General features: G+C 35.7%; 1 protein-coding gene across 7 annotated transcripts in view; it reads right to left on the bottom strand.

Annotated features, from left to right (window-relative positions):
* The window catches only part of kn (EBF transcription factor knot), a 356,137-nt gene that overhangs the window by 26,950 nt on the left and 309,648 nt on the right, over positions 1 to 19,539 (bottom strand). For all 7 annotated transcript variants that reach the window (XM_090385236.1, XM_090385237.1, XM_090385239.1 and 4 more), the window contains 2 exons: positions 10,735 to 10,823; positions 6,788 to 6,956 (listed from right to left, as the gene is read on the bottom strand). In XM_090385236.1, the coding sequence (XP_090241362.1) occupies positions 6,788 to 6,956; positions 10,735 to 10,823 (258 nt within the window). The remainder of the gene's footprint in view (positions 1 to 6,787; positions 6,957 to 10,734; positions 10,824 to 19,539) is intronic.

Genomic DNA, 19,539 nt, shown 5'->3' with positions numbered 1-19,539 from the left:
TATGCTGCTTAGAGAAGTGGTTATTCCCACGTATGATTTTCTTCAAATAAATTAGGTTTAATTTTAATACATTGTTTATTGTTCTCAATATTTGTTGATAATATTGATGCAGGGAGATTAATAATAATCCCAGAATCAGATACAATTTTGGGTGATACCACGTTCAAGTGGAGAACAAAAGAATTGTAGGTAATGGTACAAACCGATATTAGGCTCTCTGAGCAGCGCGGACAGGCTCACGGGGTATTATCAATGGCATACAGGAGCAAGGTGATCATCCCATTATAAGGTATATATACGTCAATAGTTAGGCCACAATCTTCACTAATGCATGCAGGTCTTGAGGCCTCATTTAATAAGGGCGCAGATCTCTTGGAAAGGTTTGTTTGTTTGTTTGTTATTTGGTTTTTAGGAGCATTAGCAACTAAGGCCATATTGCTCCGGGATATGCGGTGGTCATTCCCTGACCTTTCCGCATACTCCGTATTTGGTGGTGACGGGCTCGAACCCCGGTCTAATCAAAAAGCATGTGCTACGCACTGCTGCTCCTTCCCACCTGGCTACGGAGGCGCCTCTCTTGGAAAGGATGCACAGAGAAGCAACAAAATTAGTCAAGGACACAAAAGTATGTACTCTTACCATAAAAGACTTGAGTTCGGAAACAAGTGACCTGAGAGGAGGTCACATTGTAGTACTGTACTTAAGCTTTAAATTGATTGAGTAAACTAAATGGTATCCTTACTCTTTCTCGACCAACACACACTCATAAGGGGACATAAATTTGAGTCAAGGCTATGTTTGGGGTGCCCTGGTGGAAGGTGTTCTTTATACAATGTACTCAACAAAGGCATACTAAACATCAATTCTGTTCAAGGTGCTCCAACAGATTGTGTAACGTTAAAACTATCTCTTTTTTTTTTAATTTCTACAATAGAATTTTTGGAATAGAATGTTATCAAAGAGTTTTTCTGTTGGGTCTTCTGAGTTCTCTCCTATTGATGATTTCTGTGCTATGATGGGACTGCAACTTAGAATTTGCCTCAATCAGCCCAATCTACAGCAGCTTTTATGCAACAGTTAACCTAGGCTCAGAAGGATATTCTTCACTTTTTTTTTTTACTTGATGGGAAGACTCAAAGCAAATAGTACTGCTGCCAGAGGAAGAGGTCATATTCGTACTGATGTTTGCCAGTTCGCCGCATTAAATAAATAACTACTGTTCTAATGTTTGATCAAAAGTTGGTTTACCCTTAACTATTTACAACTTAAGAAATCCACACTTTATAGTAGGAAAATTTTTCTTACACTCAAGTCCATCTTGAAGCCCAATGCTTAATTAGTGAGGGAGAACTTCACTACGTTGAAATTAAGAAATGTTATATTTAATAAAAGCTCCATGTATTCTTTCATTGGCAGCAAAAGTACATTATTTTTAAAATCATATCAATTCCCCTTACATCATTGAATGTGCATGTTCACGAAGACAAACCTGAGATCACAATGTAATCTCAGGTTTGCCTTCGCAAGTCAACAAAACGTAAGTAGTGAATATTCATTTTAAAAATAGTGTTGTATTTCGCCACTGGTGAGGGAATCGAACTTTTTTTCTAAAACTTATGGAACTTTTAATGTAAATTAATTTTCCGCAAATTCCAAATGCTAGTTTGAAGTAGTGTCCCTTTCACTTCGATCTGACATTAATGTAGTTAAATCCTATCGCGGGCCTATTATACAGAGCAATTAGCCAAGTTTTCAAAATCCGATACAATTACTATATGGCATTATTCAGACACTTCACTACATTACATTGCAAAAACACTAAATAGGGCCAAAACCTCATTGACTACTTTAATCAAATACTATGAAAATACAGGTAGTCACAGCGGTATAAAATCATTCAAGTTTCATCTACGGTGTTGCACATGAGCTCCTTTAGTTACCTTGCTGATGTCCAAACAAGCCTAATTCTTCACTTATGAGGGATGGACTATCACTTTAATACTCTATTAGCTCTTTTTGCGCCTAAACTCTGCCATTTTGTTTGTCCACCTTACCACCCAATTGAAACACTTATTTTCACATAGTCTTCCGCCGGCTAAAAGAACTAACATGTTGACTCTTGTGGTTGACAAGCAGCGCCAGAATCAACTGGCCTTTGTTTCCTCATTCTTAGCTTGCCTGAAGCATGCACTTGAATTTCTTATGACACTGGTACACAGTTCTGCTTGGTCATTTTAGGTTGAATTTTGATACTAAATCAGAGAGCGAGCTTTCTGGGACTTATGAAATGTGCCATCTTGCGATAAATTCAAGTGACGTATTGACTGAAATTGATTTTTTTCTCATACTCATGAATTTTAGTTATATTCGATTCAAGTTGTCACAAGATTTTGGCCTATATACTATAAGCGCTGATGAATCATCGTATAGTTCTCATACAATTTATTTAAAAATAGCCAGAAACACTGATATTATATGCATAAATTTATATGTACTGTAATGCTTTTTATTTGTATAGATGAAGATTTTAAAACAATATAAACGTAAACCTCTGGGGACCATAGAAGCACGGGATTATAAATAACTAAACATTCACATTTTACTATACCACGATTTATTGTTTTTAGAAAAACAAATTTTGTACGCTTTCACAGAACTTGATCTTAGCCTTCTAAAAAGAAGATATCCTGGCCACCCTTTAAATAAAGCAGATAAACACTTCACAAATATGTGAAACTCACTTCGAATACTACAATGTTGCACCTGAAAATTAAAGATGATCTTTAATTTTCAGCTGCGTAATGGAGATGAGTTGATCCGCTTTTTTACCTTTTTGAGTTGTATACTACAATTTGTACATATTTCAATTACGCCTTCATTAAGAGTAATTTTCATGCAAACTACAACAAACAAGTTAACTGATAAAATATGGTTCACGGTATCGATCCCACATTTTGTGAGGCTACGAAATTCTTCAGTGCTTCTTTATAAATGAACAGCACATATCCTAAAGTTTGAAGTTATTTGTAATGCATTGTTCAACGGTTTAATACCACGTATCTCACGAGTGACGACAGAATTGCTCTCACAAGATGAAATGTTAAAAAAGGAGTATCCGAGGGTCTCAGAATACGAAATACTAGTGCCTTGACAAATTAACTTCTAGTTGCTATATATCTTTATATTTAGTTCCTCACATATTTGGAGACTGCGGTGGTTCGAAACTGTTTCGATGCTTGGCAGCTTTTTGACTGAATATGTTTGGTTGCCGTTTAGGTTTTTCTGGCGCAAGACTTCTTTGACAATACTATGCCCTTTTTATATTTGCACTATATGCAACTAGTTTAAATTTTTAAGCTTTAAATGGTGTATTTTGCGATAGAATTTTGTCAGTTTAAGTAAGCAAACAGTTTTAAAAGCCTTGTATTATCCCCAATAATATCCATTAAAGACTGTTTTGTAAGCTGGGTATTTTTTACGATAGTTTGAATTCTTCGTATTTGATAAAGCGGGCAAGTCTAACAGAAGATATTGTACAAGGAAATGAACTTCACTTCGCGAAGATTTCGGCAGCTCTTCTTTTCTTAATAACTATACGTAGCCTTATAAAAATAACTTCGTGTCTGTCTTTGGGGTGCTTGTTTTATTTGCGTTAATTTATTACCTATTTGACATTTCCAGAAATGTATCCTTTTTTAAATACAGAATTATAATCGTCATATGGCACCTGATGTTATGATGCTGGATTTTTTTCCGTTCGATCTGCTCCTGCATGTGCAGGTATCCACAACATAGCTTTGCTGTCAGTTTTTTTCTCCTGAAGTATACTAACCAGGCATGGTTTGAGTTATCTGTGGATGGTTGATAGTATCTAAATGCTGGATTGCACTTAGGAAGTCCAAAAAGATAATTATTTTCAAGGAGTGCTGTACAATATATTCTAATGCCATTCGAATTGCAGTATACACGATAGATTCGAATGGAGACTAACAGGTTCTAAATGAATTACTGCCATGCCTACGAGCGTGTCCGATTTTGATCTGTCGGTATAGATGTACTGATAATCTGCAGAGTTTTCTACATAAGCAGCATGTAATTGTTGGACGTTTTCATTTGGATGGTATTTTTCCCTATTGCTGAAAATATTTCTCACATTCAGGAGGCCAAAGATCCCGAAAATGGGGGGGGGGGCACTTTGTGGTGCTTGGTTATCTTTTGAAACATTCGTGAGCAGGTTTCTCAAACATACACCTGTTGGTTTACGATTATGCAAAATGTTTTACTTTGGTTCGTGAAGATATTTGCATTCTGGACGACTGATACGAATTTTAACAACATAGTTTAATAAAAGCCTTTGTCTACGTAACGGGAAGAATGGTTTGTAGGCCTCTATTTACAAACTTTGCACTAGTGATGTGCGAAAGGCCCTCATTGATACTCTCAAGGCACTGTGGTATATGGGATCCAGCCATTTCGGCACACTTTTGCGTGCAGAGTCAAACTAGTGCCCTATAATCCAGTCTCGATCGGATCATTGCCCAATATAAATTTAGCAGACTGCAACGGTGTCTTTGCCACATCATTGTAGATATTGCTCGAATGATGTTCACTGCTTTTAAGCAGGTGGTACGTAAGCTTTTAATATATTCTAGAAGTTTTAACTTGGGCTTTAGATAGGGTGATTCCCATTGCAATTCTCACTACAACAACCTCCAAGGAGGGTCCTACCTGTACACTTCTAGATGGAGTATTGGAATTCACTATAATTGCTACCCCACCATGGGCAGTTGCTTTAGTCGTCCGAACCTGTCTGTACAAAGTATAATGTATTTTGTAAGTATATAAAGTATAATTGATATGGGTAACTTGTGGCCAAAAGATCCTTAAAATCTTTGCCACCTCGAAGGCTTCTACAGTCTCATAGTAACATAATTCGTATTATTTGGTTTTATTTGTTTCTCCGCTTATTGTCGATCGATTTTTACTTTTTTTTTTTTTTTTTTGGGAAATACTGGTCGGCCAGTGTTCAAATATTCATTTGCTTCTAATTCAAGAATTGGTTCTTCTGCTGTTCAGACTTGTTCTTCCAAATCCATGTATTCATTGCTGTATGAGTTTTTATTTTCTGTTTTAGAGGACATAATGGCAGCTTGTAGAGGAATACTTGAGCTTGACGGAATAGATATTGATGTGTTGTTTGCCTGCTGTTCTTGCTGCTTCGGTTGTGAGAGGAGAGACCTGGCCCAGTGTGCTATGAAAATGTTTGGCAGGTCTGATACTTCCGTTTGTGATACAACAACACTGTCATTAAGCATCCATATTCAACTTTATATTATCAAATTTTAATCTTGGCTCGGCAGGGTATGGTGATGAGGAGTAGCATATGAATTTTGAATCACAGTTGCATATGAATGTGAGCTTTGTAAAACAGGAGTGTGATTTTTGGCTTCTTGATAGGTGACCTTGTATTCCACCTTATATTTCTGTATCTGTTTCCCCCTTTTCCATATTTTACAGTCTTTGGAGAAGGTTGAATGGTTCTGCCTACAGTGAACAACCCTTACGTATGGGTTGTTGACTGTGCAAGTTATCCTGTGATCCACAAGATACACATACAATTATTCCTCTGCATACTGTTTGTGAATGGCCGGACTTCTAGCATTTGTATCGGATTTTGACTGTATGCTTTCATCTGGGCTTGGGAGAGTTGGTGAACTGAAAGTAAGGATTATGTTTCTAGTTGGAATAAATACACCATTTCTTTTAACCGAAATTTATTGGCCTGAATTACTTTCTAGTCTTTTTTTAAATTCTTGGACTGTTTCTTCTGTGCTCTTTATTACGTCCCATTCCGTTATTATTCCTTTCGAATAGTTCAGAGTCGCGTGTGGATTCACTTTGACTGGGATTCCCCAAATACTGTGGCACTGAGCAACAGTTCTGGGTGCCTGTAATGGGAGGTTTCAACTAGAAGATTCGCCTTCAATCTGCGAACCATTTTAGGTGTTATAGTCTCCAGGCACCTTTGTATAAGAAAGGACAATAGTTTAATAATCGGTTGCTCTATCAGGGAACGCAAAATAAAGAGCGTGGATTTGGTTTGTATCAGCCCTTTGTCTTTTTGTGCTGAGAGTACAATTCTTATCTTGTTTACTGTCTGTCGAGACCGAATCAGAGAGACTAGTTTGAGCTTGGTTTAATTGTTCCATGACTGATCTTTTTACTTTCTTCCTGGGTTACAAGCGGTGCCACCTAGTGGCCAAGCGGCTGGAAATTAGTGGGTTAGTGATTTGTCTTGTTAATAAACAAAAAGAAATTAACAGAAGGTGATTTTCTTTTTCAGACTTTGGTTACTTTCTCCTTAGAATTTAGACTTTATTTAAGAGATATTTGGTTTTAACGTCTCTTTTTGAAATTATAGAGCTGGCAGTTGAAATCTCGACTGGATATGAGCTCCATATTCATTTCTATCGTAAATTCATTAAACCCCTACTCTTCAAAAGTTTATTAAGTTACTTAGTCTTTCTTGCACGAGATTCTTTGAGTTCAGCGAGTAAGTAAGCATGTTATTTTTTTAATATATAATTTATAAAATACTAACAGCTCATCCAACAAAATAAAAGATTCATTTTATATTTAATTCACTTTGCCAGTAATAATGAGATAATTCGTATGAAAAGGTGTACAAAATTTTAAAGAAGTTATCAGACGGAAGAATAAAAATATAACTAAGTAATTGGAACAAAGCATTCGACTACTAAAAAACGAAAACAAGAAGATGAAATACCATTTTCTTGTACGTTGACGGCCAATTGTCCCGTGTAGGCATTGAATCCTGACATGGCTGCTGCATTGTTAAGGGCAGGCGACCTGGGTGCGGGAAGAGCCAATTGGTTATTCCTTGGCATACTATACAGTGCTTCTGCTAAATCAGCTGCCCTCTTTAGGATAATTTCCTACAATTTCAAGGAAAGAAAGCAATTATATTTTTTACATAGCATTAAAGTAAGACAATTTAGATGATTTATTATGTACATTCCTGGGAGCGAATGACATCAAAGAACAAATAATTACGTGGTTTATCGAAAGAATTATTTTAATTGAATGTGCGACTTCTGTTCGTCATAGTGACTACTTCTATATGCATGCATGAGGAGGTAGTTACTGTACTGTAAATGCAGTAAGCTATGGAGGGGATTTAACTACCAGACAGCAACACGCATTCGGGAGCTCTAGTCTGATTTGTGGTGGACCTTTCATAAAAATCTCTATTTCAATAACGTGCAGTCTTTGTGGATAATAATCTTCCATGACGAGCCTTCTATCTTGTCCACAACAGCATGTTTCTAACTAGGGGTTTCCGTTCAAGAAGAAGCAGTCTTCAGGAGGGACGAAATGCTGCGTTATTTCCATATCTGGCAGAGGAATATCCCTCTCTCAACTTGATGCATACTGCCAAACACCAAAAGCAATTCTTTTTCAGTGGAGAGTTGCTGGCCGCTCTGTCGTGGGAAATCGTAAGATTGGCAATTACCTGCTGTCTGGTAATGCTTACCATCACTTCCTCACAATACTACTCATGGATAATGCCCAGTGACCAATATATGCCCACTATTCGTTCGTACATGGTGGGTTCGCTCAAAACTTTTCTGGATATCGGTACTAGTTTTTCGTTTGTCTTTTGCTATGCTCTTTTGTTCTAAACACATCCACCGATTTGATGAAAGCCATTTTGAGTATCTAGCTGTATGGAAACAAAACGTACTAGTAATATACCGTGATAACAACCTGTATCGTCTGTTTTATTTAAGTCGAATTGGACAATTAATTTGAAAACAGCTTCGTTTAAAAATGTTTTTGTTCTCCAATATCACCAATCAAAGGAATGTACTTAAAACACTGTATATTGTTGGAATGTTCTCTAATTAATGTATTAGTATAGCTAGTCAACAGTACAAGTCACACTATTCACTGAATTATAGAATAAAATTTGTATATTTCTGAAGATTTATGGCATTAATAATGCCATGTAACGTATGATGGATTTTTAAATATCACGTATCTAATTAAGGCAACTTTCAAATTGCAAAACAAAAATTATTAATTTATGTACAAATTACCTTCGATTCGGGTCATTCGAGATCCGCCAGTTATATCATTATTGTCTTATAATACCATTATTATTATCGATGTTATCTTACATATTTAATTAAAAATCGTGCAATTCTTACTTCCAAAAAAGTCAGGCATACAGGTCTATAATTGTTCAGATCACTCAATCCTCTTGTGTAATGTCCATATCTTGACAGTAGCGACATATCCTGTAATTGGAGAATGCTCTCACTGTAGCCCTTTTCTGCTGAACTAATTCAAAAGCAGTAATCTGAGCTTTTGACAAAGATATTGTAAGAGAGACCTACGTTACTGGAAGCAGTTTGTTGCAGCATGGATATTAATTTACTTCGCTAAAGTTTAAAGGGGCCTGTAGAAAGTCATCGATAGTTTAGAAGACTTTTTTTTCAAGGAACCTAACCTATTTTTTTTATTGGATATGGAAAAGTGATTTATCTTTGTTAAGAAGAGATCATAGAATAATGAGATTGCGCTAAGTATGTGAAACATTTCACGAATGCATAATTTCGCGCCGAGTGTTTTCCTATTGAGGTAAATTAATGCGATCTATCGTTTCCTGATGATGTTACCAGGTGCAGCCGCACCTCGCTGCATACTCTCAGAACAATATTCATCCCTTTCTATCTGAACACGTGGTCGGTATTTGCGGCAACGCAACTTGAACTTACAACAGTAGTCCTTCTAATATGGGAGAAAGCCCTTTACTTCTAGTGAAACACGAGGGCAACTTGTAGGAATAGCTGTAATCCTCGAGATGAATCCTTTGCAGTAAAAACTCATTTTTTTCTTGTTCTATCTATAAAAAGAAGCTAGTGTGAACTATTTTAAATGCGATGCGTTATTTTTTATAGAAGTTTCGGATATAGCACTTGGCTAATGTTCATAACAACAAAGTTGGAGATCCAGTGAGAAACCACCAACCGATCACTTGCAGGTGAGCTAGAACAGCTCAGAAATGTTTAAATGAATGAAAGCAATTGCACATCGCCGAGATCATTATGCTCTTTTCTGTGAATCCGAGTATTCATTCTACACCGTCAAACTGCTCAGATGTCATATTGGGGTTTACTTTTGCCGTGTAAAATGAACTAGTCAATTAGGCACTTACATTACTATAGTCAAGGTAAGAGGGTGAAAAAAATCCTCAGCGAAGCGCCTTAATACAGTGCAGAGGAAGTCGTCGTGTCTTTAGCGATTCCTTCTAACGACTCTTCATAATGTCGTAAGAAGCAGTGAGACGTCACTTCCGCGAATCCCAATGTTCACCGGCGTGAAATTAGCTCTTCACTCCAGAATTACCACTAAACTGTGTTAGCCAGTCAGTAAAACTAATCATAAAACCATCCCTCTCCCCCAATGTCACGGGGATAATTAATTCGAAATTTAGAAAAGCACTTTTATTGGACCATCCTTCGTTGGTAACGTGATGCGCTGATATAAAAATAACCACGGAGCCAACAAAAACGACATCTCAACAAGCGACAGATAATTAAGGCTTTTGTTAAAAATAAAAGCGGAGATGCAAATTAATTTTAAATTTAGTACAGTGATTAAAAACACACTAGTAGTGTTAAAAATACAGTCTTTACAGGTTGATTAAAGTCCCAGATGAGTGCCGCTGGAGCCTGCGCACACTTGAACCAAGAAACCATAGATTTTGACTCACTTTTTTTGTTCTTTCATGCATTACACATTTGTCTCTATTCTCTCGTCGGTATTTCCCAAATTTTGTGATGCAAGAAATTATTATGGAAACTGGTTTGGTTTTTGGTTCGTGACAGAATTATACTCGGTTCAATTATAAAGCAATATTGCACAGCAAGCTCGTATTATACGATAAAAAAAAGAAATAAGGTTTATGGATTTAATGAACTTCATGCTAATTTAAGATTCGTGAGATTAGGACAGCTGGATGGTTTATATTACGTGCAACGGTTAAAACAAACTGGAAATAAAAAGATCTGTTCTTTATGTATCATTTAAGCTATTAATGATATCGTCTTGAAATTCGAAGTCCATACGTCTAAAATACAGGATTGTCTTCGAAATCTACAATAAATCGTTATGCTGATTATATTTTATTGCTGTTTTATATATCTAAATGAGTAAATATTTTATTAATTTATTAATTCAGATATCTGCTGCTCTTTGGAGGAAATATCCACGAACTCTTTTTGAAATTTTAATTTTGCTTCACGTGAAAAATGAACCCCAAAATGTATAAAAGTTTATTGGAATAAAAATTATGCTGCACAAGAATATAATATCATGGTTAAAAAATAAAAATCTGCGCAAAATTGATGTCAGATTGGTCAGCGGTAGCTTACACAAATTGACTATTTCTAAAATGTGCGCCACTGCAGTATTAATAACATTATCCACGAATTGTATTTGTTGCGTATTCTTTTAAGCACACCTGGCATTTGTTTAGAAGCAGCACAAAGTAAATGAGGGTGTGCAATTTGCAAAAAAAATTCTGTCCATGAAAATCGGCAATCATTGGTAGACAGTTTTTTTTTCCTCAACATTTGTTTAAAGCTATTCACAATAAAAAGTATACATTTGAAGTTTAAGGACCAACAATTTAAATTTGTGGATTACCTTTGGTAGTTTTTCTGGGTCTCCCGGATGTCTAGGAATAAGTTTGGCTAATCGCTGGAACCCATAGTCTATCGTTGGTTCGTTTAAAGCTATAAGGAAAAAAAGAGGATGTGGTAATTATAAAAATAATAGAACTAGAAAGTTGAAGAGGGATGGTGTAATAGGTGTGATGTGCATCATTAACTATGCTACTTTGAAGGGGGATATGCTAAACACAAGAGAAAAGGCAGGAAAGGGAAGGGAAGGAGATAGGGAAACACATTAAGCAGGTGTAAGATTAAGGAAGTCACACATCATTATGCATTACGAGAAATGCTGCTATTTGGTCAGCAAAATTAGGCATAATTTTATTCCTGGGTGGGAGTAAAAAGAAAGAGAATGCTTCCTCTGAACTCCAGCTTAAAATAGAGGTAATCATCATATATATATGGTAATAACAGTTACATTAATCTGCACTTCTCCAATACAGACTGACTTTTAACATCCCGAATCGTATAAAAATTAAAATGAGATGGGGAAGCAAAGGCTATTGGTGAGATTCAATTATCAATGAATGCCGTAAAACTTTTTCATTGGCTATGAAATATGTGCCACACAAGAAACTTAATGATATGAAATGAAGTTAAAGTAATTACGTAACACACTCGCTTTTTCATCCCTGTATGAATAGTGCAATATAAAAGAATTCTCTTTTCGAAGGGCCCTTTCAGAGGAGAAAATAGTTAAATTAACGGGAAAAAAAGATTGGTCACGGGTTTCTGCAAACCTACATAATCTGTCATATTTATATCAAACATGTACATCTGACAATTATACCTGCTAAAATAGAGGCCAGAAGGCAAAAGTTATAAGAGCAACTACGAGGTGCGGCAATAAAGTTTGGTGCCGGGTTCGGTCATGTTCAATGAGTTTCAAAATAAACGTGGTACGTCGTAGTTCAAAAGCCCTCCATCAGATGATGGTACAGAGATTGTACAGTAGGCTGGCAGGTTGCAAGTAACAACCAGTTTCGTTAGGAGTGTTAACGTTTGAAATTTTTCTTCAAACTTGTAAAGTCTGCAACAGAAACATATGAAATGTTAAAAACTGTTTGTAATGATGAACCGTTAAGTCATACTAGTGTGTTTAAATGGTATTAGCGGTTCAGAGACGGACGTGACGACGTTCGCGATGACCGAAGAAGTGGACGTACGTCAGTCTCTAAATGAAAATAGAGTTTCAAAAATTCGGGAAATCGTGGCAAGAGATCGTCGCTTGTCCCTTGGAATGATGGCTGATGAGTTGAATAATATGAATAAGGAGTGATTCGTCAAATGCTGCACGAAGAGTTAAAGAAAAGGACGGCGTGTGTAAAACTTGTATCTATGGATCAGCAGAAGCAAGCAACGAAGAGTGTCATCATGAGAAAACTTCATCCAGACTTGCCAAGACAAGCCTAATTTTCTCGACTATATTTTCACTAGAGATAAGTATTGAGTTTTTCAGTACAATGCAGAGACGAAGCATCAGAGCATGGGGAGGGCTTCAAAATCATCACCAACGCTCAAAAGGTTTCGTTTATAGAAGTCCAGAAGTGATGCCTATCATGTTTTTCGACAAACAGTGTGTGATTTTCAAAGGATTTGTACCTGAAGGGGAGAGAGTCAATTCTGTGTTCAAAGGCTACTGAAGCGCATCCCTCAGGTGAGTGCGCAATTTGAAGAGAAAGGTTCATGAAATTGAAACTAGTTCTTGTTACACGAAAATGTCACCGCACATTCTGAACTCGTTTTAAATGCCATGTTGCCATTAGAAACATGGCATTACAATGCCATGTTTCTAATGACTTTACAACGAGAAACATGGCATTGTACATTTCAACCATCCAGCCTACTTCTTGCTCTTTCACAAGGTAGAGATTTCAGGATGTTGAGGGCACAGAGAAAAATGTAACCGGCGAACATCTCTTTGGACGGCTTCGCAAACTCTTTCCAGAAACTTTTAGAACGGTATAATAAGCGCATTCAAATCAGGTGATGATTACTTTGAGTGAAAAAAAAACATCTCATTTTAAGCTCCTTCACTTTGTGTTCTTTTTACTGTACTCGTTCGGGAACTTTATTGCCTCACCTCGTATAATTATTTTTGCGAATATATTCACTGAAAATCACCACTATTTTGGCAATATACTATAATATCAGTCCATCATGATGCATAGAGATTATAGATAGGTAACATGGTCGCTTCTGACCATTATCGGGTGTGTATTTTGTACGGTGGCTAATCTTTTCTTTATACTTATAGTAGAATTTATTTTAAGTATTTTTATATTATTTGAAGTTTTAAATCTTGTTGCATAATCGTAACTAAAATTGTCCTTTATGAGAAAATGGCAAGGTGTTTCGATTTGTTTTCGTTTGATATTAAGCAGCAAAAATTGGCATGCACTAAAAACGCAAATACATTTAACTCAGAATAATAATGTTAATCCGTCTTTGTTGGATTTAACGCAATCAAAAAGTGGAGACAAATGACCTGCGCTAACATACTGACAATACTACTTTTGTTTATAATTACTTAAAGCCGTGGTAAGGCTGATCGATATGTATTAGTTGTTTAGTCTGTTTACTGTGGAATTTTAAATTCTAAATTCCTAGATAAAGACAGAAAGCATAAATCATCACCTGGTACGGTATAAACGCAAAAATACAAAATTCAAAAAAAAAGTAACAGGAAATGGGTGAATGGGAAACATATCGCATCATACTTAATATGATGTGAATGTTGTGACGGGTAACTGGCAGTCTCGTTTTTAATGGGTGAAAACCGTTATTCAGTGGCATACAAGAATCGAATTTCTCATTTTGAATTAAATTTTTTTTTCTCTTTAAATCTCATGTTAGAGATATGATTAGGACTAGCTTAGAATCTGACTTACAGAAGGTCAATCATCAGAAACTCTGATAAAAAATATTCTACGAGATTGTAAATTTTACGAAAGGATAAAATTCGCTTATATTTTCATATATATAAACAAAAATTCTGCGACTGTACTTGTTTATTTTGACTCCGGGAAATTGAAATACGCCATCGTTTGTGCCTCGATCTTTCATAAAACTCATGGACTGCGACCGCATAATTAGTCTGACTTTTAGAGGCCAATTTTCTTATGAACTTTGGAGTTCTAATTATTTTAAAATTTAGATGCCCATAAGCGTTATCCATAAAAAAAGGGATATAATATCCAGTAGCTGAGTAACTCCAGGTTGTTTGTAAAGTTGAGGTAAAGCAATGCAAAACAAGCACTAGCGGTTACACGATCATTCTGTTATCTCTTGATAAACGACGATTATTTACCCTTACCATGATACCAAATCACCGAGTAAGGTCAATTGGCAGTAGTACTAAAAGGAAATTTTAAAGCGTTCACAATTGAAAGGCATACATGGAAGAGCGATCACAATCCAATTTTCGTCAAATATAAGTCCCATTTATACACTAAATAAAAATTTTAGTATGCTGTCAAAGAATGATCACAGTCCATTATTTATGTAAACAATGTATGCAACCGTTCTTCCTTGTGCAGAATTACCACACAAATGGAGTAATAAAATCCAGAATGAAGAAGCCAACCCGATGTAAGGTCAATAGCCGCTTTTATAAACGCCATATCTTTAGAAGGCCAATAAAAATATTAAAAATCACGAAGAAATGTTCGGTATTTCTTTATCACCCTGAATCCTATTTTGTCTTCCTACAATCCAGCAGTTAACTCTAAAACATCAGGTATACCTAAAAGTGTTAAAATGCTAAAAGGATTTTGCACTGATTTTATTAAAATAAAGTTGGGAAAACTTACATTAATGCGTCCTTTGTTAATATAAGTACAACGTAAAAATTTACGTGCAAGAGTTTTTAGGCAACAAGGTGCTTTGCAAAGCCAAATACGGTATCGGAGTACCGTAACAGCAGCAGCAACAAAAATCCTGGAAGGGGGAGAAAAATAATGCAAGGAATGCAGAGTAGCTGGTGAGAAATTATCCTCATCTCCATGCTATGCAGACCTTGGAAAAGAAGCAAGAGATGTTTTTAGCAAATATTTTCCCTTTGGATTTCTGAGATTTCTTTGATCTGGATTAAAAGTCAAATACTGCTTCGGGAGTTGAATTTTGTTGTTAATGGATCTTTCAATAATGATATTGGTAAAGTAACTGGATTTTGAGACAAAATATAGTGTTCCTGATTTTGGAATAATATTCAGAGAAACATGGAATGCAGATAATATTTTAAAAACAATTCTGTCTGTACAAGATCAGATGGCGTCCCCGTAGCCAGGTGGGCAGGAGCAGCAGTGCATAGCACACGCTTCTTGATTAGACCGGGGTTCGAGCCCGTAATCCACCAAATACGGAGGATGCGGACGGTAAAAAATTACCACCGCATATCCCCGGAGCAATATGGCCTCAGTTGCTAATGCTCCAAAAAAATATATAAATAAATAAATAACAAGATCAGATTGCAAAGGGAGTGTCAGTAACATTTGATACAGCTTTTTGTCCAGAGAGTGGGAAAAAGGATATCACTTTAAAAGACCATTTTAAAAATATCTTGAACAAGAATACAGTGGAGTACAGTGCCTTGATTTAGATCAAGGCACTGTACTCCACTTATTAATTGTGCAGCAGTTTTTCGTTTTCAGAGATAGCCAAGGTCTGTATGTGTCATATGATGCTGCTAGACTAAGGATTGTAAAGAAAAATTTTGCTGTGGAATACAGAAATAAAAATTTGGTGGTGCTGTATACCAAAAGGTAAATAATGACTTGAAAACGGCTATTCAGTTAGCTTGGAACTCTTCTGCTAATGCAGCAAGATTTTGTATTGGGTATGTTTATAAATTAGATAACGATACATTTCTCAGGGAGAAAGTAAACAATTCCAGCCAAGTAGGCCTGTTATTTACACACAGGATTCGACAAGGAATTAATTTTGTTCACATTCTCAGCTCTTCTGGAAGGAAATAAGTTCAACAGGTGGTCACAAATTAGGTGTAGGGTTTGATCTGGAAGGATATCACTTAATTTCTTTTTCTACCTATCACTTCTACTCTTGAAAATAAGTAATTCTGTAAAGTGATGCTAATACGAAATAAGTTAGTTGTACAGTATGCAATTTATGTTGCATTCTTAATAATCAGTATCTTCTAGTCATTTAGGCATAATGCAATAAGTCAATGAGACACTGACTTATTGTAAAGTGTTATATCTATGAATTCTAGCGAAAGTTTTGTAGTTAAACTGAATATAGACTCTCTGCTGCAATAGGGGAACTTTGAAGCATACATAACAAGAGTGCATGACTTTAGATCTTTCCTCTTCAATCAGTTTAGTATCACAAATCATAATTATCTCATACATATTGAATTATGTTTTTATTTATTACGTTAAGTGTATTTAAAATAAGTCCAAGAATAATTAAAATGGAGATGTTCAATATTCCTACCATTCTTAGTAAAACTTTTAAAATCCGAAAAATTCCCAAAGGACTTAACTGGAAGCGATCAATTGCACCTTAAACTGACCATTATCAACAATAATGGAAGCGTAGGGATGTGTAATGGGAAGTTCTAGGAATATTGTATTGCAGTAATGTGAAATGGGAACTTCAAAAAAAAAAAAAAAAAAAAATTGAGCAGTTGAGTCTTATTCAGAGTGCATTACATAAATTTATCACCTCGCTGTTTTACCGCATTCCGCTAAGGATGTTGCAGAGGAAGACAAAAATGGAAAACACCATAAAAATAAATAAAAATTGTAGAAACTTAATGATCAGTCCATAAACTAAATACTTCGTGTCCTAATATTCTCTTAATCGAGTACTCAATCACATACAAAAACAAAACGGTATTTTAGGGCCAAAAATATAAAGTGATAATTTAAAATAACTTCGAGGAGATTTCCCGAAATAAATTCACATTGGAGTGCTGACACATTTAAGAAAGGCTTGGCAAAGGAAGAGAGAGAGTGGGCTAGCGAAAGGATTAATCACGATGTGCGTCTTCTGTAAGCTGATTAAGAGCATCATGTTGACAAGCTTAAACAGCTTCTGTATCTTCATTTGATGAGGTGGCACTTTTTGCTGTCATTGTCTCACAGATAAAGTGACGTGTAATGCTGAATTTTCCATAATCATGTTAAAAATAACGGTTTAGATTAGGGTGGAGACGATAAACGAAAATTACTACGATGACATTCAAGTGACTGCTCCACGATGGAACACTAATGAACGACCAGCTATGGCTATCGAATTATTGTCGCAGTGCACAGGAGCAAACGAAAAGTAGCTTGTCACTTTAGCAGGAAACAGATTTATTTTGCAGATCAAAAATATGATAAATATTTATTTCACCACGCAATTACAGCAGCGTTTTCAAAAGATATTGAAAAATAAATGGTTCTGGCAAGCATTCGGAGAAATTTAAAGAAGTTAGTTTCATTTTGCCTATTAAGTATTATTTCCTTCCGAGGAGATTAATCTGGAAAATAGGAGTTGCATTCATAATTCCCCCTCTTCAAATTGTATTATTATATTAAATTTCAATTTTTTACGAGAAACTAGTAAAATAAGAAGCTTTTTGTAAAAGTTTAAGCTTTTACACAGCTATCGAATCAGTTGTAAACCGCATTAACAAAGACATAATTTTGGACCACAGAATAAACCCCAAAGTTATGAATATTTAACGTTTTTACCTACACTGACTCAAAAAAACATTCCCTTAACAAATTTATCGCACTTCATCGTTACTTTTCAATGCAACATTTTTACGAAACGCTATACCTAACTTGCTTTCCACGGAAACCAAATTTATAAAATTAATCGATTTGACTGAAAGTGGCAAAATGCATCACAAGACAATTACACAATTTATTTGCAATAAATAAGTTCCACATGTTTCTCTTTATACGCCTAAACCCGCTGATACCCAGAAACATCTTTTATGAGCCATGATTATCGCACTAACTTAAGGAAAAGATGGTCCTTTATTTAGATCTTTTTTGCTGATCCCGCCACTATTCTCAAGTGACCTAAATTCGGTTTGATAATAATATTTGACTACTTATTTACATAATATAAAAAAGAATTTTAACCTGTATAATTAAGAGTGATTAATGAAGTGAAATCAGTATTTTACTTGACTTTTTTAAAATTGTAGTTACTGTTTTTAAACTAGTAATATGCCTAGATCTCGTACAGTGCATTTTATCGTACTTTCCTTGTAAATAACATTCACCCTGCAACAAAATAATCATATATAAATTTATAACATCGCAGTTTTTAGGAAAGACAACGTCATCTGCACTTTAACACGCAGTTTTAATTGAGTCGGTTTAATCTGCAAATTACTGCAATTTTTTTTTATCTTTTATGCTACAGGTTTATTATTTAGACATAAATACCATAATATGCTGGGTCTGTACATCAGCAGTCAACGATATATGCTTTAAACTTTTATTTCTATAACAATGTCAAAGTGAGGAAATCGATAACTGCCAGATTACTTCAGAATTCATAAGGCTTCCCAATTTATATAAGCAGTGGCTGTATTTAAACTAGCCACCATTTTTACATCATCCAGTACACGTTTTTATTTGTAAACTACTCCTATGAGTTAATAAGCAATCATTATGTATTAAAATATTGATTAGTCCTAAAATTCGAAATTTGTGATTCTCTCTCAAAACTTTTCAGTAAGTAACTGCTAATTTTTCATTTTTATTAACTATCGAGAATAAAAGTCGAAAATTTAGCCGAAAACTTTTTATAAAGATCCATAAAATCTTTTCAACTGAATTAACTGGGCAGTGGAAAACTCAATCTCACTGATTGTTTAACTGGCGATAGTTCAAGATTAGGTAGCTCGCATTAGAATGATGTAAGTCCAGCTACGAAATAATCAGCCAATATAAAATACCACACTGAAACCATTTAATGGCTTTCGCATCACCAACAAGATATGAGCAACTTCCGGGTGACATATCGCAGCAGTGTGTTGCGGAGATCTTTGTTTCTGTAAACATCCTCAAACTGCCAAGGAAGAACAATTAAATTGCTTTCGTTGCTCCAAGCCATATACTAAAGTAGGAGGTGGACTACAATTACTCAGTACGTTGATCCAGCAGTAAACCGAATTACCAGTGTGAAATATACATTTATGATACACGCGTGTGGTTGGTGCGTGACTGAGAGTGGGATGGAAGAGATGTAACGTATCTGCTGGCTGCATTTTTCAGACTTCGGAATTACCGAAACAACCACATACGCTGAAGGGCGCCCTCTGTTTAAAAAGAACACATAAAATAAAAGAGAGCCGAGAGGATGGCGTTTTATTTATCTTAAATTGCGTGCATTTTCAAGTAAATTGCTGAACTGGGGATAGCACCATTACCTTGACCGAGTTCACGGGCTTCACATTAAAGAAGTCAATGTGGTTATTGCACTATTTTTAAGGTACTAAAAACCATCCGTCTGAAACTCCCTTCTTTTATGTCTCTATCCACGTTTCTTGCTTGCATACACAGGTACTAACTCATTAGCCACAAATTTCCTCAGCCAACCAATGACAGAGCAGTACCAACAATATGCAATTCTTTGTGTCCACGTGCTAGTCTCATCCCCTTTCCCTCCAAGGTTGATTTATGTTTTAACTGACACACATAATAATGAGCCCTTGGGGCGGCCCCAGCAACAACACGAATTCCTCTGGGGGAATGAATAATAACCATGAATAATTCTTAGCAAATCAAATATTAAAGTGTAGACCGATGTA

The sequence above is a fragment of the Mastigoproctus giganteus genome, chromosome 11, assembly GCF_048544385.1.
Source record: "Mastigoproctus giganteus isolate SK-2022 chromosome 11, ASM4854438v1, whole genome shotgun sequence".
Taxonomy (NCBI): Eukaryota; Metazoa; Arthropoda; class Arachnida; order Uropygi; family Thelyphonidae; genus Mastigoproctus; species Mastigoproctus giganteus.
Note: the sequence above shows the minus strand (reverse complement) of the source record. Positions and strands in the feature narration are given on the sequence as shown.